This window comes from Hirundo rustica, chromosome 3, assembly GCF_015227805.2.
Source record: "Hirundo rustica isolate bHirRus1 chromosome 3, bHirRus1.pri.v3, whole genome shotgun sequence".
In the NCBI taxonomy this organism is placed as follows: domain Eukaryota; kingdom Metazoa; phylum Chordata; class Aves; order Passeriformes; family Hirundinidae; genus Hirundo; species Hirundo rustica.
This window is the reverse complement of record NC_053452.1, coordinates 63,506,363-63,531,827: the sequence shown is the minus strand read 5'-3', so window position 1 is coordinate 63,531,827 and position 25,465 is coordinate 63,506,363. Positions and strand designations below refer to the sequence as shown.

At 40.1% G+C, this 25,465-nt stretch overlaps 1 protein-coding gene across 4 annotated transcripts in view; it reads left to right on the top strand.

Annotated features, from left to right (window-relative positions):
* NKAIN2 (sodium/potassium transporting ATPase interacting 2) overlaps window positions 1-22,525 on the top strand; it is a 541,992-nt gene extending 519,467 nt beyond the window's left edge. Inside the window, exons 6-7 of one of the 4 annotated variants that reach the window (XM_040060587.1) lie at window positions 13,565-13,646; window positions 19,064-22,525. In XM_040060587.1, coding sequence (XP_039916521.1) covers window positions 13,565-13,646; window positions 19,064-19,070 — 89 coding nt within the window. In that variant the 3' untranslated portion in view covers window positions 19,071-22,525. Of the gene's footprint in view, window positions 1-13,564; window positions 13,651-17,523; window positions 17,785-18,879 lie in introns of those variants that run through there. The other 3 variants (XM_040060586.1, XM_058420062.1, XM_058420063.1) reach the window with 3 other exon arrangements.
* The last annotated feature ends 2,940 nt before the right edge of the window (window positions 22,526-25,465 follow it).

Below are 25,465 nucleotides of genomic sequence, written 5' to 3'. Positions count from 1 at the left end.
TACCATTAGGCAATGGCAAGGACATCAGAGAACATATATGGCTCCTCTGAATGTTCCCTTGTGTACCATGAGGTACAACCTTTGCACCATCTAATGCTAGCAGGGATCCAACCTTCACATACAATTTCTTCTTTTCTCCTGGCGTTGTTTCCAGTCAAACAGCAAAGCAAAAGAAATTGCAACTTTGTCTAGAAGAATTTTGCTGTATATTCCCTGGAACCCAGCTGTTGGGGATGTCTTGGCACAGAAGTAAAGCTCTATATAACCCTTTAAAATTATTTCACTCCTCCCCCTCCAATAAAAATTTGTGTTAAAGACTCCATTTTAATTACTGAAAATATTCAGCAAGACAGTAATACCCCAGATAGGAAATATCTTCCGGTGAACAATACATCTTCTGGTGAGTATTATGCGCCAATAAACGTGGTGCCAAACAATAATCCACTCTGGGATCTTTGGCCTGACCTGGGAAGTACCAAAGTGATTAAAAGACAATATTAAATTCATTATGTGTGAGAGATGTGAAATTTTGACATGCATATGGGATAGATAGAACATTTTCTTTTTATCTCTGTTACAGGCAGGCTTCCACCTTTGGGCAGGTTGTTTAAACTCTCCATACTTCTGTTTCCCATATTTAAAGTGGGAAATAATGAGAGGGACAAACTCACAGGCGTGTTGCTTCATAACTTTGAGCTTCTGGGATGAAAGGCACTATTGAAGTGCAGAATATGCTCAGGTATCGCTTTATTTCATGCCAAATGCTTTTCACAATCTGCTTGGTGAGACATTACAGAGAAATAATACCTCAGCTTCCATTCTTGCTTAAAAATTCCTAAAACAAAGAGAAAGAGAAACTGGTAGCAGCCATTCAAGTATTAATTCTGCTTCTTTGTTTCCCATCCCAAGTTTGTGGTTCCCAGAAATTCTTGACTGTAATTTGCTGCTCATGCACTTCCTTGGCCACGAAAGGTCTTGCTGTATTTAGTTTCCCCCTGTGGTCTTTTCTTCCTGAAAGTGTCCAGCTTTTCCCCTCCTGAGAAAAGGGGCCCTGATACTTCAGCTATACCTTTTGTTAATTTTGCACCTACCGTTTGTGTAGTTTGTCCTGAGTCCTTCTCTGGAAAACACCAGTGATTCCATCTTCACTTTTTCCACGCTGTCACAGGCGGCATCCATCTCACACTCCTGCAGCCACAAGTAGGTAGGCCTGTAGCTTAAAGCAACATTCAAGATTTCCACCACAGTCAGTGGAGGCAGGGGCGTAACCCCAAAGAGCAATCTGCCCTGTCTGTGGCAGACACCTGTCTCACGACAGGGGGAATCACAGGTCTAACCTGTGTGGTTGGTGCTGGGGACAGCCTAGACAGCCTGCAGAGGCAACACAGCAACAAATAATAGTAGGAATAAATTAAAGCCCATGTTTAAAACACAGTTATTCTCCAAACTCTTGAACTGGTCATTGGGAATGGGAATGCAAGGAATATGCTACAAATTTGAAGCTTCAGCTTGTTTTTGCTCAGCTGTGCTCTTCAATTTACAGCCTGCCGCTCAATTAGAAGCCTTTTCCATTTACTTGTTTCATTTAGTGTGGTGACTGCTACATGAACTAAGTAAACCAGAGGGAGGAAAATGGGATGCCTTTGCTGTCAGGATACTGATAGAAGTGTGGAGGGAGGGAAGACTTTGAAATCCCGAGGTGCTACTTCATGTTTGTCATGCTTAGGGACAGCTGCCTTGGAGAGCCATGGCGCCACCAGGAACACTTAGGAAACTCCCTGAGATGCCTGTACAACATCAATCTTTCGCACATATCCATAGCTGGTTCCTGTGTTATTATTTCCAGTCATGTCGTGTCCTGGAGGGGGCCCCTCACAGAGCAGAAGGCTGGTGTTGAGCCTCTCATTCTCCTCGGCACAGAGCACAGGCAATCTTTGTCCCCTAAGGTGTGCTTGCTGCTTCCAAGGCGCAGGCTGAAAACGTCTGTGCTGCAGAGAGTGAGACTGAAGCACAGGGGAACAAGTTTATGGCAGGAAGATACGACAAGTGAAACCAGCTACATTTGAGATGCAAATGGACCTGAGCAGTCCAAGGTGTCACAGGGCTTGGCAGACATTACACAGCCTGCTCTCTGATCATTTGGCACAGCGCTGCAGAGAGAAACAAACTTAAAAGCTCTGAGGAGGTGCAGTTTGTTTAAATAATAGCAAGTAATTAGTCTGAAGACAAAATCAGTGATGGCATTTTATAATTACAATTAATTTAAAGGTTAATTTCCTTTGGTGCTAAAATCTTATTTAAAACATTTACCAGGAAGGGAAATTAGGATGTTACTATCTAGATGCATAGAATGCTTCTGGGAATCCATGCCTATTATCACTAGAAAATTAGGTTAGACTCAAAGTGGGAATTTCAATTCATTTTAGTGTATAATAGATGGTGGTCAGGGCCTTGAGTCAGAAGGGTTGCTTAGGGTATACTATATGATTTGCATTTTCTTTGTTTGTGGGATTAATTGCAAATGTTTCCAACAAAAGGGCTGGGTTTATACATGAACAAGCTTGACATGAAAAGAAAATTGGTTATGGATTGCTGCCTTTGTAACTAATGAAGTTGATGTTCAAGGAATCCCTAGGAGACAGGGTTGTGGTATGAGACAAATGTATAAAAAAAATCACGCAAGGGAAAATGGTGGCATTGCTGGCTTCATCTATGATAATTTCTTTTCTCCCTCGCTTGTCTTCCCTGCCACTCCCCTTGCATCCATCATCATCTCCTGTGGGGATAGTCAACCCCAAGTTTAAAAATCTCTACATAACATAATGTACAGCTTGAAGGAAGTAACATTTCCATTCCAGCAGCTCATGAGAATGCAATACTGTTGGATAAAATCAATGCATTGTAACAGCCGATGAAATATACTTACCTTACATACTTTTTTAACTATAGACCACACAAATTTTATATATTCAGGAATGACATTGCGGAAGTGTTGGAAAAGATCTGTGCATGTCAAAAGGGAATGAACTGCTAAGATCTGTATTTTTGAAGAAAGATGTATTTCATACCAAACCATTGTAAAGATATTACTCGTTGTTAATTATTTGTTTCAGAAGAGGTACACAAAGGCATTCAGACAATGAAACAATACCCCAGGCAGCTGTGTCAAGCCAGTAGCAGAAATGAGGGGATTACTAATGATGGTTCTGATAACAAAGGCTACAGATCATTTGAAGCAACACTTAGGTTGTTGATGCAGCTGAATAGGATGTGGTCTTCCTGGACATGGAAATGTTTTGACATTGAAAAATAGACAAAGCTCATATTCAAACTCAGGGAAAAATTAGCAAAATCTGAAAGTCTCAACAAGCTGAAAATTGCATGTGAAAATACTTCGAGGTATGTTTTGTTCTGGTACTGGTGAAAGACTCCATTTCAACATCAGTCCTTTCCTGCTACTTTGCATTGAACAAGGAGGGCTGTCTTCAAAAAGAGGCCCTCCAATACAGAGCATCTCCTTCTTCATCCCCTGAGGCAGAGGAAAGGCAGCATGGATCCCGAAGAGGAACAGCCTGCAGGTGGCTGTGTGGGGGTGGTGGCCCCCTTCCCCACCCTGGTGTCCCACCCTTCGAGGGCTTCTGGCTGCCTTCTTAGGGTTTCAGCCAAAATTAGCGGGGAGAGCACAGCAAGTCCTGGCCATCCAAGCTCATTCCAGGCTGACAGGTAGCAGAGTCTTAGAGAGGAATAGTGATGAGCTGCTGTGGGTGGACCAGACTAATTAATTATTTCCAGTGGCCCTGAGAAGGACACCTGCCCACAGCCTTAGTGTCCTTCCTGCTAAGACAGTCAGTGTGAGCTCCTTGCAGTTTCCAGCATGCCATGAAGATAGCTTTGTAGTAAATTATTTTTATCAGCAGGATTCCTGTTAAAGTTTTCATTATTTCTTTTCCTTTCAAATATCTAGATAGGTCTTCATTAGAATTGGATTGTTAACTTTCATAGATCTGGGCCTTGATTCTCCACTTTGCTGCACCTACTAATGACTCTTTTTCTAATTTATTAGTGTGGCAGTCACACTTGGAGGCCACTGCCCCAGGCATTTTCTTTTTCCTCCTTTTTTTTTTTTTTCTTTTTCTTCTCTTTATTGCTTGCCCCTAGCAGTGATCTGGCTAAGAACATTTTTTCCTAATGACTCATTTGATAACTCTACAATAATTCAGTCTACCACACATTTAATTCTTAGAATGATTTGTCAGTCAAAAACTATATTGCAGGGCTATAATTTTCTGCTCAGCCCTTAGGAATGAAAATTTGAAAGCAAACGGCTGTTACCCAGCAATGCTCAGGTCTGTCCAGTTTAGAAAAATAATATATTGTTCAGACTATTAATGTTCTCTTAGCTTATTATCATTCTCTTGCTCTCTTAGCTTAGTGGAGGCCTTTTACAGATTCTTTCTTTACTGAGCATCAGACAAGCCCTGCTGCAAGTTTGGAGAGAATCCTTGCAAAGCCTTGCAGAGGTCAGGCAGCAAGCCTTTTTTTCCAGGTGTACAGGCTGACAGGTGGCTTGTTGTATTTGTCAGATATAAAAGGCAGTGCTGACCATTTCAGTCCAGTTATTTCTCATTACTGCAGCTATGCTCCAGTTATTTCCTCCTGCCCTTTGGTCCTTATTCCTGCCTGCCTTATCCCTGCTCCCAGTTTCTGCCTTCAGCTACTGAAGACTTGCTCTTGCCTCCCAGCCCTTGCTTGGTTATTCCTGACTACTTTTATCCTGGCTCCTTTCTGCTCAGCAAGAACCTTGTCTCTCATCCTCTCAACATGGTTCCCACTGATGGCCAGCCCTGCCTTGCAGAGGCCTTGCTCCAGAGCACGATCTTCTTAATGTCATGGTCCAAGAGTCTGCTAGGGACCAGACGCCTTCTCCACCTGGGAATCTGAGACAAATTGTGACTTGTCTAATTTCTGGACCCACAGCACCATTCATCTTGGTATTTTCTGCCGGGTACAACCATGAGCTGGATTCACCTGAAGAGCAATATCTGCAATATCCTAATTATAGGAAACAACAGGCAGAGATGCCTGCCTATATTTCTGTGAGGGCAGAAACACCACATCATCTTTGTTAGACTTCACAAACCTGAGTACCTCCCCAGTCTTACATCTTTTCTCAGAAAGGCTGATCAAAGACTCAGCCAGACGATCAGCAGTAACAGAGACAGAAGAATATACCAGCAAGAAACATGATAAGAGGAGAAGAAAGTGGAGGACAAGGCCCTGTAAAGCAAAAAATTACTGAATAATTTTGATTATTATACAGCATGAAAATAGTGGCAGTGGGGCAAAATCTGAGCTAAGAAACTCCATCAAAATTTGTGTAAGGGCTTCCCTTTGCAGCTCCAGTGGCCATTGTAGAGCTCAGAAATGCCATGAGGTTACAGTTCAAAAATCTGAGGTTTTATATTCACCTTGCAAATGGCTGAGCTGAGAGCACTCAGAGGTCCTTCATTACTGACTGCTTGGCAGAAATGATGCTCATTACACCGCAAGAACTGGACCTCATGTCCAAGTCCTTATGCCATTTCTGAATCCTCTTGTGACAGCAGGAAGGGCACAGCCTCATGTGCTGGCAGATATCTCCTTTCCCATGGTGTTTGGCTCTGCTGTGGTTTGAGAGCTGAAATCACTGTGTACGCAGCACAAAGACCAATAATGTTTGATTATCATTGTAAACAAACTTTATGGAGATCACATTCAAGCAAACCTCCTCCTGTGTGCTATATTGTGGAATAGCCACCAGACCATGCTCACAGCATAAAAAGGCAGCAACACTGAATTGTTTGGAAGTGTCTTCACCAAATGGAGAACTGGGTAGCAGGATACTGGCAAAACTGCAAGAGCAAAGGTGTCCCCATATGTTCTTTTTATATTGTTGCCCCATATGTCATTTCCAAGGTCCTTAAAGCCAAACTTAATTTTACTCCCCCCCATTTTTATTTTTATTTTTTTCTCAATTTGGCCGGTTTTTAGCTACTGTCGTTTGTGCACAGCTCTGTCTTGCCTCATGTACTCACTTCTGCACCAGCAGTGCTTTCATTAATGTTATTATCTGGAGTCCGTTTGCCATCCCTCCTTCCTTCCAGCTCCACCTGCAGTGAAGTGCCTTGCTGTGGCAGTGTAGCTCAATTGAAGCACTTCAAAAGCCTGAGTCCAGAGAGCCAAGTCTTCAATCTCTGGAGAGTGTGCATATAAATTTAAGACCTGGCAAGTCAAATGTTGATTTTGAACACCACATGTTGTCTCCCTGCTGTACCATGCAGGAAATATGTCCAGTCATGACATGCACAGGCAAGGACCATCCATGCACACATGCACATGCACTTCTGTCATTAGCTCTGGTTTTTTAAAATGTATCATCTTTGTCATGGGTAATTCTAGGGGTTTTTTTAAATTATTTTAGTAGATTCATTAATATATTTAAGAACTGCCATAGTGCCAAGCACTGTATATATGTGAACACCGGCCCTATTTCTTGGAGCTTGCAATCTGCATATTAGACAACAGGAAACTGATGGGTACAGGCAGAAAGTGAGCACAGAGAAACTATGAGCAGATATTATTCATTGAAGTAAACAGGAAAGTAAGGGCACAGGCAACCTAGTTATTGCCCACAGAGCAAAGAAGTGTTTCAGGAAAAAGGATGAGATAACTGTTTGCAAAGACATTCTCACAAGAGAGAAACATTTGGAAATTTGACAAGTATGGAGGTCAAGCTGGTGGCATGGGGGCAGAATTTACCTTTTAGCCCTGAAAGGAGGAGAAATTGATGTTGAGTCTCTAAAAAAAGGCTTTAAATGTAAGAAAATTTCATTTATACTTGATGTAATATAGAAGGTTAAATCAGTAGAAGGATGCAGAGAAAAGTAACCTAGACAAAAAGGTAAGTCATGCAGCATAAGTCCACATTTGGTGAGTTCAAAAATAAAGAAGGAACAATTGTCATATTTGACACTGGGAGCCCTGGGTAAATGTTACAGCTGTGTCATCAGGTAAAAGAGTCTTCTTCTTCACTATGCAAAAGAAATCTCCAGGAATTAAATCCGGCATAGCCCACAGCAAGTTGACATCAAACTTCTATCCTCAAGTGATAGACAGACTTGAGGACACAAGTTCACAATGAGAGACAGCAGAGAAGGTTAGGGAGGAGCAGCTAAGAGTTCTGGTTTTAGCTGTGCAGAACTGGAACTGATGTTTAATTATCCATGAGTAAATATCACAGAGAGAAGCTGGGATTTAAATTTGTATAGGAGGAGCAGAGTGAGCACGAGCCAGGTAATCTGTGACACTTCAGTGCGCCGACAACAGCAGAATTTGTGTTTGTCAGTGCACTTACCCAGACCAGGAGGGGGAGGAAAATAAAATTCAGAGTTTGCTGCTCATTGGATTCCAGGAGCATGATGGAGAGAGGACCCTCAAGAAAGGAGATGAATGATGACAGGAGGAAGGTGAGTACCAGCAGGAGAGACAAAGGAGCCCAGCAAGGCAAAAAGGAAAAAGAAAGTAGCAAGTACATGGAAGGGGGCTGGATGGCCACACAGAGGACTGTATGAGCCTAAATTTGAACAGGGAGAGGTGATCTGACTGAGGTTCCAGCTGCACGCAAAGAACAAAATCTTCTAAAGAAGTTGAGAAATGTTGTTCCATAAACTTCTTGAAATCATCAGAGTGGGTTCAAGTGGGAAGACTGGGACAAGCAGCAATAAAGTTGGAGTTTTAGTTGGGGTTATTTTTGGTTAAATTTAAAATATTTACATGCATTTTTATTGGGAAAAAAAAAAAAAAAGAGATCAAGATTCTGTACTGGGACAAGCAGAACTTTTATGGAACAAAATTCTGATTGCTGTAGTAAGAGAGAAGGGGATATGAAAAGTAAAAGAAGTAAAAATCTGTCAAGCTGAAGAAAGGAGTGCTACTTTATCAGTTTGTTTACACAAAAAATGGGACAGTTGATGTGCAGAGAAATGATTAAAGATGAGAGGACTGAAGCAGATGAGGGGTCGGTGGGGGTCTCTGGGATAGAACTAATAGAGCTGGAGAAGACAAACTAATTCATATGGGAGATGAAGTGAGGGAAAAGAGGAATCAGTAGAGAAGTCACTCTTAATACAGCACTACTACCAAAGACATTTTCACTTTTAAAGAAGGCTCCATGAGTGGAAACATGTGATGGTGAAGACGGGGTTGAGTGCTGGCAGTAGATTCACCACAGTGAGAGGCAGGTCCTCACGCACCAAGGTTAGGGATGAGATGATCAGCAAAACAAGCAGCGGTAGCAAAAGAACAAAGAAGAGGGTTTGAAAGCAGTCAGGATGTCACTGTAATACAAGTCCCAGGTTGGCCAAGTTGGGTATTTTCCAATCTTTCCCTTTCCTTTTGTTTGCAGATAAAGCTATTCATCCCGTCCCCATTCTTAAATTATGCATCTTTTCATATTTAGTCTGCATCAATTTTGCGTGCCAACTAAAATGCAAGGAAATTCATAGTGTCAGTCACATTTCTATAAACATATGCCCTATGCAACTCTTTGGGTTGGATCCTCAGCTAATGCAAATTACCATTCCTTCATAGGTGTCACTGGAGTTATCAATATATTTATTGGAGGACCTGGATCTTTATGCTTCTGTATTTATATCTTATAAGGAAAATTTCTATAGGTAGAACATCTAGTTTTCTGGTTTAAGAATCTTTCCTTTTGCTTTCTGTGGGAAGATGTTGCTTTTATTCTATACTCAGTCATTTCTCTTTGTCCATCTGTTGATTTCAACAGCTTTAATTTTTCTCATTAGGAACTTTCTTCCATATCAAATCCATGCTAATGGGGTCTTTTTTGTGAGTTGCATTTTAACGGACCTTCTATATATCACAGACATTCAGAAATGAAAAATGAGAAATTTATGCCTCTCATCCTGTCCTGATGTACAGCAGAAACAGTGGGGACTCTGACTGTGAGCAGAGGCTGAAACTTCACATTCCTGTGGGTGCTTGTTGATAGAAAATATGTCCCTACTTTGAGCTATATGTCCTGTCTGTGTTACATTTATAACAGTCATATGTCTGACAAGACACTTAACACAAGCAAAATAAGAAAATAATCTGATTTTTTTACAATACATTTTGCAGATAAGTAGTCCTGCTATTATCCTATTTGAGTCCAGCTAGGAAATAAAAAATTCAGTACACAATATTTCAAATGTGGGTTTGGAGGGCCAGGCTTTCAGGGGGCTGCAGGGATGTGTTCTGTGAAGTGATACTAGAAGCTTCTCCTGTGGCTTCTGATAGAGCCAATGCCAGAAAGCTCCAAGGTGGACCCACTGGTGGCCAAGGCTCGGCCTGTCAGTGGCAGGGGTAGTGCCTGTGGGATAACAGATTTAAGAAGGGGAAAAAAATCTGCGCAACAACTTCAGTTGAAGAGTGGAATGAGAGTGAGAGCAACGACTCTGAAGACCCCAAGACCACTGAGGAAGGAGGAGGTGCTCCAGGCACCGGAGCAGAGATTCTCCCACAGACCCCGATGCAGACCTCGGTGAGGCAGCTGTGTCCCCGCAGCCCAGGGAGATCCATGGGGGAGCAGAGACCCACCCACAGCCCGTGCAGGACCCCATGTCAGGGCAGGTGGGGGCCCAAAGGAGGCTGTGATCCCGAGGGAAGCCTGCGCTGGAAGAGGCTCCGGGCAGGACCTGTGCACCCAGGGAGAGAGGAGCCCGCAGCAGAGCAGGTTTGCCGGCAGGACCTGTGACCCTGAGGGGGCACCCGCTGGAGCAATCTGTTCCTGAAGGACTGTACCCCAAGAAAGGGACCCACTAGAACAGTTCATGAAGAATCATAGCCTGTGGGAAGAATTCACATTGGAGAAGCTTGTAGAGGACTGTCTCCCATAGGAGGGACCCCAAGTTAAAGCAGAGGAAGCATGTAAGGAGTCCTCCCCCTGAAGAGGAAGGAACAGCAGAGAAATAGGTGATGAACTGATGACAATCTCCATTCCTCATTCCCTTATGTCACTGGGTGGAGAAGGCAGAGAATCAGGAGTTAAGCCTGTGAAGAAGGTTTTATATTTGGTTCTATTTCTCATTATACTGCTCATCTTTGGTAATATTTCAAGGCTATTTTGCCTGTGATGGTAATTGCCGAGGGATCTCCCGCTGTCTCTATCTGGACCCTTGAACCTTTTGTTATGTTTTCTCTCTCCTGTTCAGCTGAGAAAGGGAGCAACAGAGTGGCTTTGGTAGACAACTGATGTTCATCCAGGGTAAACCCACCACAAAAGGGATGGGATTATGTTTGTCTGTTCATGCGTGCTTTTGCTAAAGTGAAACACGACATGAGCCTCTTGTGATAACAGTGACATGTAAGATGAATGTAAGATAGAACAGTCAAAAAGGTGTTTGATGTATGAGGCTAAGGATGGAAGCCTCTGTAGTGATTCAGCTAATGAACCTTGTTTAATTCATCTGATGTTATGGCTGCCAGGAATGTATCAGTTGTACGACACTTTAGTGACCTTTCAGGCACAGCCAGGATAAAATGCCTGCAGAAAGGGCAGCCTACTGCATGCTTTAAGAAGCCAGCTCAGAGTCCACAGGGAGCTTTTAGCACAGTCTGGACACCACAGGGTTTGCAGTGCTGAGAAGCAGCCACTATGAAGAAACCTTGCTACAAACAAATTGATGGAGTCCTTTTGTATTGGAGTTCACTTTCTATTACCTCCTTCACCTCCCTTGCAAAGCTTGTAAGAAGCCTGTAAGAAGCCATTGTATGTCTCCAGTGAGGTCTCTGCCCTGCCGTCAGCTGGTTACACACATGGGAACTTCTATAGCGAGCTGAACACAGAAATGTCTCTACGACCTTGCTTTGTTTGTCACTTGGCAATCTGGCATACTAGCGCTCTGTGCTTGCTCTGTGCCACGGGGCAAAGCCACAATGCACGAAGAGATATTCAGCACACATCTTTCCCCCATGCTTGCACAAAACCATTTTGCTCAATTAAATCTATTCCTTAACACATTGGTTTAGATTTCTGAAAACAATCCTGAAGAAAACCTTTTGTCCCACATCTGCAAAGCAGAGTGCCTATGCCTGCAGCCTACTAATAACGTTTAACAGGTTGCTTGAAAAAAAAAAAATCTGGGAAAATACAGAAGATACAGAAAATAGAAAAAATACAGAAAATACAGAAAATACAGAAAATGAAAATCTGGACAAATGGGTATAAGCAATATCCTATAAGTGGCATGGGTTGACAACAGTGAGGCACTTGATCCAACACAAGTATTTTCTGACTTGTGTTGTCAAGGATCAAGAGTAACAAAAAGAAAATTGGGCCAGCAAACAACAAACCATATCTGCAGGAAACATATGTCCATTTTTTACTTTCTGCAATTTTTGTACTCAAAAAGGGGGGGGGGAGGGTGGGGGGTGTCCTCCCAGCCTAGCATTTCACTAAGCAATATCCTTCATTTTCTGCTTCTAAATTAAGTATGCTCCAAAAAAAAATATTTTGGTAAAGGTATTCCAATGGTTACAGACACTGATTAAGTAGAAAGCAACAAATGGCATTTGTCTTGATTTTAGCAAGATGTTACAATATAAAACTTTGTAAGAAGTTCAGGGAAGTACTGTCCAGATGCAGTCAGCATAGGTTGAATGCAGAATTGTTTAAAATTCTATTTGAAATGTAGTTATAAAGCAGATGGGATATTTCAGATGGGATCCCACTGGGACCTCAGCTAGAGAAATAATTCTCTTCATTATTTTTATTAGCAACGAGGATAGAAGAGAGAACATTTGTAGAAATTTAAGATTAAACTAGGCTGGAAAGGGTACAAGCACTTGTGAAGATAGGATTAGAAGTCAAAATAATCTTGAGAAGTGGCTTGAAATCAAGAAGGTAAAATTCAGTACATACAAGCACAAAAGAACTCCTGTGGGGAAGAATCATTCATCTTCAAATAAAATATGGACTACTTGGCTAGGATACAGTTAGTGTCAAAAGAAAAATAAAGAGCTGATTATTAAGCATTTGTGTGATGCTTTTGCAAAAAAAAAAAAAGACATTTGAAACCAAACCCAAATGACACAAAACAAGAACAACGAAAACAAGAGAAAAAAACCCAGCCAAACATACAAAACCCCAAAACCTACTGAATTATTCCAGGTAATGCACCGAAGACTGTATGGCAGTTGTCCTAGTTAGTTCTGCTTTGTGCACCCCACTGTAAGAAAAGCGTAAGTAAACTGAGGAAAGATCTTCAGGCTTCAAAATGTAGAGGCTTGGAAAACATGAGCTGTGAGAAAAAAAATTAAATAACTAGGTTTGCTTAAACCTGAAAACAATGGATAGCATTAAATACTTTCTAAAAAATGCTTAAAAACAGTTATAAGAGAAAAAAATTGTGCATTTTTCTTCATATCCATAGGAAGAAAAGGCCAAAATATAGATAAGTAGTTAATTTGCAGAAAATTGTTGAGTTTGTTGTCTATCAAATAATTTTTTTTTCTTTTTTTTCTTTTTTTTCTTGCTTTTAATGTACACAGAGCCAGTCTATCAGTAGCAGTGGCCAGACATGTGAAATATGCACTTCCATACCTGAACTCTTTGGCCATTTTCTATCAAAATGAAGTCCACTTCAGATCTGTGATGTAAGAGACAATATTTCAGGGATGAGAACTGCCCCCAAATAACCTCTATAAGCCAATACTTGAGTCTCCTGGAACAAAGGAAGAAAAAGGCCCCCTTTTACCTGGGGAAAAAAGTGTTTTAGCAGAGAAATAGGGGTCTTGGGCTCAGATGAGATTGAATTTTCCAGGAAATTGTTTAAAACAAACATAAGAAGGCCATCAGGAACTGGCAATCATGTGAATTAATAAATAAGTCCCACCCTACAAACTTCTTGCAGACCTTCAGCATCTTGAAAGAAATGCAGGTTTCTTTCCTATGAAGTTTCATCTCTGAAGCTCAGATAAATTGTTCCAACTCTCTATTCATGTATTTCAACCCAAATGTCAAAGCAGGGAATCAGGGAAACTTCTGTCTCTCAGACAGAGTTGGATCAATGTACTCCCTCCTCTACATCTCTACTGAGCCATGGTATGACAGCAAGCCAGACACAGTAATCACAGTCAGAAGCAATACATTCATGCCAATAAATAAATGGTTTTCAGCATTTGTAATGTCTGAATAGTATGTTGTTTTGTATTAGTGAGATGGTCTACTTGAAAAAGAGGGATGTGTGGTTATTTCTGGTGGAAAGATGGCTGTTATAAATCCTTTATAATTATGTGGTTTTAAAATTGAATTGATTTTTAAAATAAAGGGGAAAAAAAGGGGGACTCTGCCTTTCTTTACTTTTTTACTGTTTTTCTTTATCATTCCTATTAGCTGGTCTAATATTAACAGATTATTAGAGGACCTGTCAAAAATAATTAGTGTATTGGGTGGTTCTTGAATTATATTGCCTATGCATTGTGAAAAAGTGTTGCTAATGAAAGCAATTTCTCCCCTTTTCAGTTGATTTCATAGGTGGATTTGACTCTTACGGCTATCAAGGTCCACAGAAGACATCTCATTTACAACTACAGCCCATGTATATGTAAGTACTTAACTTCTAGGATATTCAGCAGAGTGGCAGCATGATATTAAAGGATCATTAAGCTGAAAGATGGCATGACTTAAAAATTCAGAATAGGCAGAAGCCTTTTTTGATAGGCTGAATTCAAGTTAAACTTAAGCACCAACATTACTCTTGTGTTGAATTATAATGATTTCTTAGGGCAGGATATCATGTGTCACAGTTGTTCAAACAGCTTCCAGCTCTCACCTAATTTTTCCCTATTTTCATTCAAGCAGGTTCCGTTCAGAGACAGTGACCATTTGGTGCAGAAAAAAACTAATTATATATGACAAACCTTAGTTGTGAAAAATTATTAAGTTTTATCAAAAGTTCAGCAACGTGCTAATTTAGTGGATGCATTTAGTATTTGTCTTACCAGAGCATCTGTTCAATAAGGCACCTCTGTACCTCATTTCCAGTTTCCACATTTAAAAAAGCTGAAACAAATGTAACAACATATGGCTTTTAAAACTAGCTTGAATAGGAGACGGTATTTTACCTAGCCATTGAGTGACAGTTCCATCTTAGAGTGCAGTCTGATATATTTGGGAATTAAATGGCTAATCAAATCTCAGCTCACACAACTGGAGTACATTCACACTACAGCTGACACACAACCATAGACCAGCCCAGGAATAGTCATCTCCAAATATTTTTTTGTACTGATGTCAGCTGAAATTCAGAACAGTCCTGGCTGCCCAGATAAATCTTACCTCATAGCTGCAGCCTTTTGAAATAGTTTTTATTTGCCATCAATGCCCTACACACTAAAAGCACAGCACCAAACAGCTCATAAAGGGGCAACAGTTATGTTTTTTTCCTTTGTTTCTCTTTTGAATATTTCTTTGGAGGAAAAGAACTAAGTTCAGGCAAACAGTAGCCATCCCGACACACACAATTCCACTCACCTTTGAATGCAATTTCCTTTCTTCTAATTAGTGGAAGCAAGTCTGCTAATGGATTAGTGTATTTTTTGCATGGAATCTTGCATGTACTCCTTTATCCGTGGTACAGTCTGTTCAGTGGTGGTGTTTGGAACCAGGCCCTTCAGGAGCTTTACTAGGAGCTTTTTAATAATCTCAAATTACAGTAGTGCATATCACAATGCCATCTTAACTTCAGCTTCCCATCTGTCTGTGCTCAAGTAAATATTTTTCACCTGCACTTTTGGCACAGTGCTGCGCATTTAGAAAATGCTATTTCCTTCATAGTATTACATGAGGTACATAGGTACTTAGAACAATTCTAATCCTCTCTGTTTCTCAGTACACCATACCTTGTCATCAACATATGGAGCCCTCTAGCTATTATCTCATTCTCTTTGCACTCTTGGTGTTTCTTCCAGAACAGCAGATTGCATTTACTATGCATCTTCATACTGACTGGAAAGAAAGCTAGACCTGGGGAAAAAAAAAAAAAAAAAAAAAAAAAAAAAAAAAAAAAAAAAAAAAAAAAAAAAGAGATGCAATATTTTTAAGCTTGTAGCTAAGATGAAGAGATAGATGATTAATCCATGTAAACTGTGTTCTCTCTTATTTCAATGCTGAATGCTCACTGGAGTATAGGTGATTTAGCTGTCTTAACCGAGAGACAGAAATCAGAATGTAAGTTGACATTTTGTCTAATCAGTCCACAAAAGTATTGCCACGTCCCCGCCACAGTCAAAGACACTTCGTGTTTCCCTCTGACTGTATAGTGTTTGACAGAGTTCTCTAGGATTGCTACAATCTGTCCTTAAGAGGCTTTTATGGCATTTAGTAATACCTTTCTTTATTTACAGCTGGGGCACACCAGGAACACATGCAAATGCATTCACATTACAGCTGCTCTGTAAATGTAGGCAGTCCATTAGGTAGTGGAGTGACAAATTCGAATGTCAAGTTAATCAAGTCAAGGTTTGATCTGCTTGTAGCACTATTTACAGCAATATTATGTATTAGAAATCAAAACATGCTGATATGATAACAGCAGGCCATACTTGGCATTTTAAAGCTTTATTTGTTGGGAGGAAAGGTTTGGTTCCCTACAGAGCTTGTTTACCAAATAGCACCAATGTAAGCCTTCAGAGTATTCAAGGAAAGAGAGAAAAAAAACCACAACAGGGCTTTATGTTATTCTCTGGCCAGTATCACCTCCAGTTTATAATGCTCAATACCTCCAGAGTATGTGTAATAGGGAGGAGAGGAGAGGAGAGGAGAGGAGAGGAGAGGAGAGGAGAGGAGAGGAGAGGAGAGGAGAGGAGAGGAGAGGAGAGGAGAGGAGAGGAGAGGAGAGGAGAGGAGAGGAGAGGAGAGGAGAGGAGAGGAGAGGAGAGGAGAGGAGAGGAGAGGAGAGGAGAGGAGAGGAGAGGAGAGGAGAGGAGAGGAGAGGAGAGGAGAGGAGAGGAGAGGAGAGGAGAGGAGAGGAGAGGAGAGGAGAGGAGAGGAGAGGAGAGACCTGCTTTACTGAGTCTCTTGCCATGCTCTCACCACTGTCCATGATACAATCATGTCCATCCAGGATACAGCTATACCTTATATATGTCCACATATCTGTATTCATATAACTATTTCCATAACTTTATCAGTTGCTACAAAATGTCTTAGATGGGATGATCCTTAATATATCTTCTGTTTCCTATGGATTCAAATTCCTGCAAAAGTTCAAGAAAATAGATCACTTTTTGCCACCACTGCATCCTCTCCTATTCAGACTCACACTTGACACATCTCATATGGAGCTCTGGATTTATAAGAGAAATTGAACAGGAGACAGATGCCTTTAAATCATCTGGTTGCTAAGTATATGCAGAAGCACAACTGCAGTTTGTTCTCTGTGCTGTGGTGTGCTGGGCATGCTGCAAAATGGAAGGAGACCATATGGCCTCCTCTTTGAAGAGCTTATGAAAACAAGGGTTATTCAGATTCTTTCAAAATACAATTTTTAACATGTAGTTCAGTAATACAGATCAGAGAACCCCCCTATATATTTACCAGATTGATTCATATACAGAACTAGTAAAGATCTTAAAAGACATACAGAATTTTGTGTTAGGTCTCAGTCATTATACACGTACTGCTTGCTGATGTGAATTGATTTAGTGGATTGCAATGACGGAAGTCCATCAACAGAAACTTTGGAAGTCAGACTGTTTTTCAGCCAAGTGATTTAAATCAATTTTAACTCCTTTATATATGCACTATTTAACTATTATTCTGAAGGAATGCTGGGTTTAGTAATTGCTAACTGTTAAGACACTGGGTTGTAAACAGTTTCATTCTGTGTGCTAAAGTTAAGACTTAATTTTGTTAATGTGGAGGTTATATTGAACCTATACCAACCTCCATGTGCAAATTATATTGATTTATTCAGGTTTCTCATATTTACACTTCTATTGTGTCAGGAGTATTTTATCTAAAAACTTATTGCTTTTTATTTGTGATTTTCATCAATCAAGCTCTACTTTTAAGAACATTCTAATTCCGTTTAAACATACAGGGTCACTTTTTGTGGTGTTTCATCAGTTATGCAAAAATACCCTAAATGAAGAGGATGTCTAAGGAAAAGGAAAACCTTGGATTCTGCAAAAGGAATATTATGTTTAGGTAGTTAATTGAAGTGACTATCTGGCTACTGTTACCTTTAATAGTCTAGAATTATTAGATTCAGTCTCACATTGTAGTCTTTTTCTTTACATTTTAGGCTTTGAATTCCAGTCACGGTTTTCCATATCAGCTCTTCCAATTTAATACTTAATTTAAATCAGTTTACTTTTTAAAGTGAAAAATATATGCAATTTAAAACTGATGTTTTGGGGAAGAATTCTTATGGTGACATTTCTCTACCTGTTATAAATGGGATTTTTTTATTATTTAAGTGCCAACAGCGTGCTCTATGCTGTACAAGCCAAGAAGCCTAGACAGTCCCTTCAAAACGAATACGCTTTTTGAACAGAACGGGACAGAACCGATGCTCATGTACCTCCTTGCAGTGTGGCCACAGCTGATGTACTCAAAAGCAGCTTACTGGCATTCTGTGCCGGAGATGCCAGTGCTCATTTCCAGACCATGGGAGAAGGACACAATAAGATGGCGGAAATCAATTGTCAAGACAAAATTCTCCTCTTGGGAGGTGACCAAGGAAGGTGACTAAACACTCCCTGACACTGATTCTGCTGCACATGAGAGAACACAGTTGTAGTTGTGGAACAAGACTGCACTGCATGATCACTGTTCCTAGAAACAGTAGGAAGGAGGGAGGGGAGAGAGATCTTTCTTTATGTTCTCCACACTGAACTTGTTTGTTCGAGAAAAGAAGAAGTGAAGCAAAAAAAACCCATGCATGTCTGATGCTGATGCCTAATGCTGGAGAAATTGCACAAAAGCAGTGCAGCCCTGAAGTGAAGCATGCTTTCCTCCTATTGTGAAGCCTAAGAATATTTGCAGTATTTGTACTCCCATACACAAACGCACACGCACACACACACACGTATAGGCATTTGTCTAGATAACTGCACATACTGAAGGTGCTACCTATTTCACCATTCACTTAAAGTATAAATGAAACACAAAAACAAGACACTGAAACTAACACCTTGAGTATAACCACCATGTCGTTCAGCAAGTTCATGCAGTACAAACCTTTTGTGTAATTATCTCTTCATGTTTTGAGATTCAGACACATTTAAATAAACAACCACCTAAGCTTTCACTATCAACAAACAACATCTTGTCCATCTTAGACTGAAAGCTTTAGTTACAAAACATGGGACTGGGATGACACAGTTAAGGTGGACAGGCTGTGGCACTTGCACAGGCTCTCTGCTTGGTGAGTGAGCCGTGAGCAGCTTTCCCTTCCACTTGCAATTCGGCCCTTCTGTCCTCACACTGTGTCATTTCCTGGTTTTACAAAGACAGCTACGTATCTGATGGATTATATAAATCAGGTCATTTGACCCATGGTCGTACATTTAAGATTATAATTAAATATAATAACTCCTGCCTGAGATTGTTTAGAAAACCTGCACTGACTTCTCTGACAATGTTCCAGAGAAAGACAAGCAGTTACTTGAGTAAACACTTTGTCTTTCTGTCCTCTTACATCCCCTGTGTATCTGAACTGTTATGGTTTGTGGATTACACTTGCTTGCAAAAGGACACCAGAGCAGCAGGGCAGGGATCAGATAAGTATATGGTGGATTATAAGTATTGTTCTTTCTCTGTCTTTCTTCTAGGTCAAAGTAAACATGGGGACTACTCAAGGTGGGCTGGAGGACCTGTCAAAAAATCTCTTTCAGGATGGCCTCTTGGTTCTTCAAAGAAAAATTAAATTCAATTTTTGTGCTAAAAATAATGTATAAAAGCTGATCGAACAGTGAGACAGAAAACAACAAGAACTTCGGCCTCTCTTTCTAACAGGTACTAAAGGAGATGCCCCAGACCCCCTCCCTGGACCTCCTGCCTCCCAGCACCAGAGGGACACAGCAGAGGCATTTTGTCCCTTTCTTTTCCCCGCCGCGGCCAGCACGGCCGGTCTGGACTGAGACGTGAACCCAGCCCACCCAGTGCTGTGGGAGCCTCCTCCACATTCCGGGCCATGTTGAGTCTCCTCAGTCAACACAACGCTGAAATACCAGGATGACCTTGCAGCAGAAGTCAACAGACAGCGCATTGTTTGCCCTGAAGGCTGTACAGTTCATACTTGCCTTAACCCAACTGCGTTGCACATCAGAGAAACTACGTGCAAGCTTTCTGAAGTTAACATGCTGCTGTTAATTCTGAATGATTTCTAAGTCAATGGTTTTCTTCTGTTTGGTTTTGCTTTGTTTTCATGTCAGGGAATAAGGCTCTGTTGCTCCATGGCTCCAGAGCAACCAAGTAGAAAACTGCCAGCTGTCTGATAAGTGCTTTACTTTTGGGGCTCCACAGTGGTCAAGAAACAGTTTATAATGATTAAAAAGAAAAATAAAGAAAGAAATAAATGAGACCTTTTGGGGGTCAGTGTGGGGAAAGGGGTAACAGAAACTAGTAATTGAACTTACTGGAAATCAGCAGCAAAAACAATGCTTCTTAATCCCGCTGGTTTTATTTATCGCACTGTAGGTGCTTTTATAGCTGTCTCTAAACATCTTTTACTAACTACAGAGACATCTGCAGATTTCTATGAACAAAGGCCAACTGAATATGTACTAGCTGTGTTTACTCTTTTATATCTTATTTCAACTAAAAATTCTCTGTAAGTAGGCTTTTTTTTTTCTAATTGCACCATAAGGGATCCACATATCTTATTTTTCGACTTTGGTTGGAGAGGGCAGGGAGGGACTAGTTGAGTTGAAGAAATACTGAAGACATTTTTGTGGTATATTTGGGGGATCTGTTGTGTGTTAGAATGTGTATTTTATCTTCCTGTATTATTGTGGCTGAAAAAAAACTCTGTGCTGTTACGTAGTTGGCAACAAGATGCCTTTGGGAATTTTGCTAGTAGGTCAATGTGTATATGAAATACTCTGAACTCCTAGGAACATATGTTTTATTCTACATCTGATCTGTATTTTCAAGAACGTAGATGGCTTTCACTAGGAAAACCCAATATTTTGCTCAGGTTTTTCAGAAACTTGGATTGTCATTGTTTCCTTGCTCAGACCTTGCATAGACAAACGCACCCACCTACCACACCTGAGGTGACCACGTAGCTTTTGAGAGCAAGAGGGAAGGTCAGCACTTGGAAAAACTCGAGGCACCCCTGAGCAGCTCCCTTTTCCCTGCTGGCCAGACCCTTGCTCCAAAGGCCTGTGCACTCACACCACTCACCCATCCCTGTACAAGCCAGTGCCCTTTGCTGTGTCTGCATGGTTGTACAGTGTCACAAGCAGCAACTCTGGACAATGACAGAGGAACAGGCATTCACCAGTGGAAACAAGATACGGGACATGGTCAGGAACTATACCTACATTGATTCAGTGAGATTTATATAGATATAGATAGATATATATATATGTAAGTGAGTGAATGTGTGTGTGTATGTCTATGTATATAAAATACACAGGAATAACTATTTTGGGGAGCTGCACCGCCCAGGAAGATTCTGATGCAGTGGACCAAGGGTTCCCATCTCAGATACTGCTGGGAATTTCATGCATGAAACACAAATCAGTCCCCTAGGCCTGATCCCGTAAAGCAGTCGTTGCTGCTGAGATATGGATCTCAAATTTAAATTTTCTTACTTGGCTACCTGAAAATCGGAGTTCCTACTGGATAGAGCTGCTTTTCACCCCCCATGTGACTTCCAAGTGACAGGCTGATTTTTCCCATAACTTGAAAAATTAAAAGAAGTTTCTACTTCTATGTAGTATTAAATATAGCACACGTATAGTATTAAACACAATGAAGAGGTTTAAATGGGATGAAAATGTCATAACAGGTTTTTTATCTTTCCCTGTATACCAGTTAATCAAAATGATATTTCTATAAAAGCCACTTTTTAACATGAAAAGAAACCAGTTTAGGCACCTAAGCAGCAATCCAATTTTCAGAAGATAATTTTTCATACCTTTCAGTGATTTCCCATGGAACAGCGGCTACTGGTAGTTAGCAATTTTAGACGTCAGACTATTTAATGAAGTGTCTACACGTAGCTTATAGGCCTGATTTTAATTTAGAAAATTTTGGCCTTAATTTCTCTGTGTCTTAGTCTTCCCATCTATAATACGGGAATAATATGTGCCTCACAGGCTTTTTGTGAGGTCTGAATTGTTAATGTTTGTAAAATGCTTAGGAAATAGGAAGCACATCTAACTACTATGGATTGCAATATAAATGTGTATTCATATATTACATATAGAGTAGATACACACACTCACATACACACTGTGTGTGTGTGTGTATGTGTGTCTATATATATATATATATATACACACACACACATACACGTACATACCTATATGAAGTTGGTACTCTTAACCCTTGCTTAAGTTGCAGTTAGAGCACCACCATTAAAAAATTAGAACTGTTGACTATTCAACTAAATGATTAGTGGACAGATCCATTCTGTAAGCAGTTTAGAGCACAGTAATGTGAGAATATCTGGATGGCATTTTTGATTTGTACAGCTGTATCCTCCTCACAATCCAGTAAAGAATGTTATTTTTCTAGGCTGGGCTTTTGTTATAAACTAAAATATTCAGAAGGCAAGAGATACAATCCAAATGTGTCCTCTTTTTTTTTTCCTTTTCTTTTTGGCATTTGTTAACTCTGAATGTATTTTTAACAAAAGTGATTTTTTTGACTTACTAGTGTAATTTGCATTAAAAAAAAAAAAAATAAATGGAAAAAATATAGGTTTCCAAGCTATTCATGGCCCCTGCTGCTATTCAGAACTTACAGGAAACTCAGAATTGCTCTTCCCAGCTGAGCAACAATGCAGGATAAAGAATCCTATTACATTTACATGATGACAATCCCAATCTGTGCAGTGCATGGATGTGACAGCACTGAATAGAAATTGCTGGGTCATGACACCATTTTTACACTGTCATATGTACTAGGTATTTTCATTATCACTGACACTAAAATGTTTCTTTCACAAGGCTGACTGCAACAGACTCTTTACTTAGAAAATAGAGCCAGTTTTGTCCACTTATCAGGAAATTTAAGCCCATGATAGGTATAGAGTTGCCAACAGTGTTAAGTATTGCAAAAATAATACTTATTAAGAAGGAGACGTGTAGCATGGATATTTCCTCTGCATTCACATTCCTTTATATGCTATTTATTGTCCCTACACTGAAATTATGAAATCCTGTTTTGGGCAAAATGTTTATAGAGCTCACATATATTGACAGCTTGCCTGAAGTCATTTAATAAAGGTGGAGCAGAATGATACACATTTTGAGATACTCGGTCATGCTCTCTTAGGATGATTCCTTAGAAAGAGAGTTCTTTCATTAGAATTTCTTAGGTCTTCATGATAGTGCAAGCGATACTTTTCTGTCAGGTAAGGGGAAATGGTCTGTGCTCCACTTGCTTAATTTAAGTACTGTTTACAATACTCCACTGCTGAACAGCATTTTGACAAAGGCTGGCACAGTCATGCATCGATCACTGGATGTCTCCAGATAGGAATGGCCATCAACTCAGTGTCTGAAGGCTTTCATCCCTTCCATGCTCACCTTCCATTTGAGTACATTGATAGTAGCCAAAGCAAAACTCCACACACCTTGAATCACTCCAGTTTGTAATATTTTCATTTCCAGTCCTCTGTTTTATTTTTAAATGCAAATACTAAGAGGAGGAGGACCTTTCTTACAAATATGGAGAGCCCCATGAATAGTCTCTGTATATGTATTGCTTGCTGACTGTCTATCGATGAGTAGCTGACATGAAGAGATGGACTTCTTGAGTTTGTTTTCTAGCTATTCTGAATCTGGCTTCTTCCCAGTACATGTGGATGGACAGCAGACACTAAAGGTAAGCCAGTTTTTGTTGAAGAACCAATGCACAGCAATACTGCAGACAACACTGTGTCCACTGCTCCTTGGAGAAAGATGAAGACAGTTATTAAGCTAATTGGTCTGCTTCAAGCTACATACAGTATTAAACGCAGTTACAATGCATAAAAGAAACTGCCCTTTAGACTGCAATTACTCATTCACATACATAAGAGGAACAGCACAGTAAAAAATCACTACAAGAGATTTTCTTCCTGCGGTCACCAATATGCTTCATCTCCTGACATGGATCGGAGAAATCAGCTCAGATCTCATGTCCTGACAAGTCCCTCTGTTCAGACCTTCAACAAGAGAAGCAATTGCAGCTAGTTAGAGACCTTGAAATAGCTGTGTGCTTTGGGAAGATATTGTATCAAATGTGAAGTTCCAAGTAGTGTCATTAATACATTGCTTGCACATCTCTCTCCATATGTACAAAAGAAGGGTTTTTTTTAAAATGCACTTTTCCTTTATCTCTCAGAAACCAATTATGTTCCAACTCAGAAACAGATTATGTCTCTTACAAGTGTGTTCCAAGTCATGCCAAGATCACAAAAGACATTTTTCAATGAAAAAATCCCATAAAACCACCAGTTTTCTGCTCTCTTTTGAGGAGAAGACTTAGCTCTTGGGACTTCCACATGCCTTGGGATTATTAATTTGGATATATAGGAGCACTGTGAAACCTAAGAATTAAAAAACAAATAATGCCTGTGGTCATGCCTGATTCAAAATTAAATCTGTACAAAAGCCATACTTCTGCATCCACCAATGGAAAAGGGTCTTTACTGCGATCTAGAACCTCATCACTTTCACAGCTTTGCCTTTGTCCTGATGGGAAATAGGTTATGGGGAGCTTAAATTGAAAAAGCATGTTCATATTCAGTAGGTGCTCTCCAACAGCCTCCAGTTCTACCACACAGATTCATACCTAATTAATTTCTTTCTCTCTGTCATCATCTTCTTGTCTTATTCTCACTCTTTCTTCCTGAACACAACCCCAAATGCCCTCCCAAAATTACATACTGCTCCTTTGTCTCGTCCATTGTTTCCAACTCACATAAAGGGGGCGATGGCAGTCCTGGAGGATAGTGTCACTGAGGATGTGTGCAAAACAACAAGAAGAGGAAGCACAAGGTTATGTACATCCTCAAAAAGCCCCAGACAGGGAGACATTTAGCAGAATGGTAAAGGTTGACAGTATTACCAAGCCATGAGACACAGCAAGCCCTGGTAGGAATAATTTTCACATGTGCAATTACATTTGCTAAAGGTGTAGTTCACTGAGTTCACAGAAAGTCATAAATTTAAAGTCAGAAAGTCAGAGCTACAGAAGGCACAGATGAATTAGAAGAAAATTTAAAAAAAAATGTGTGTGAACACATAGACTGGATTAGATTCACATTTCATTTTCTTCAAAAATTGTCTCAGGATTGTGGTTTTTTCCCCTTACAAACATTAGATAGTTGGTTTCTATGCATGCATGAATATTTTGTTCCTAGGAGAGCATCTAAGTATGTGCAATTGCTCTAATTGACATGGGGTTCTCAGTATTGATGCATCTGTATGCATTTGTGCTGTGTTGGCTCAGTTCACTCAGTCACACGTACATATGCACACACACACCCCTGTTATGGGACTATATTTTATGGTGGAGATACATAACCACACACAGTCTCTCTTCTTCTTAGTTTTTCCTACCCTTCCTCTTGAGACATTCAAAGTCCAAGGTGTTTATTTTCTAGACAGGCATTTGATACACAAAAAAAAATTATTTCTGTGAATTACTAGATGTAAAAACATGTTCAATCTATGAACATAAAAAATAAGACAGTCCTTTTTACAAAATGTTTATGTGATAAATAAAGTAAATTAATGAGAACATTTCAATTAGAAAAAAAAAAAGAAAAACTATCTCACTCTGCTGTTAAATTTCTGTTAGTCAAAGAAGCGGATGACAAAATCAGAAAAAGGAGAAGAGCAGGGAAACAAGAACTTGGAGTACAGTTATAAGATGACATGGTTATTTACAGCATTACATGTAAGAATTAAGTAAAAGAATCAGCCCATTATATCTTCCTAGATATACAATTAATTTATGGTAGCTCCATATAGATGTATTATATCTTGACTTACATTTTGAAGGCATTTAAAACAGCAGCTATGGAAGAAGAAGAATGTCAAAAGGACTGCATATTGATGTAATCACAAAAGGTTGATGGATTGATTCAATTAATCAGTGACTCATTTCTAAGAGTTCTGCAGGGATTTATTTACCAAACACTTACATGGTTTATTTTGCTCTCTGGAGGGTTTGTATACTGTCATTTTTCTT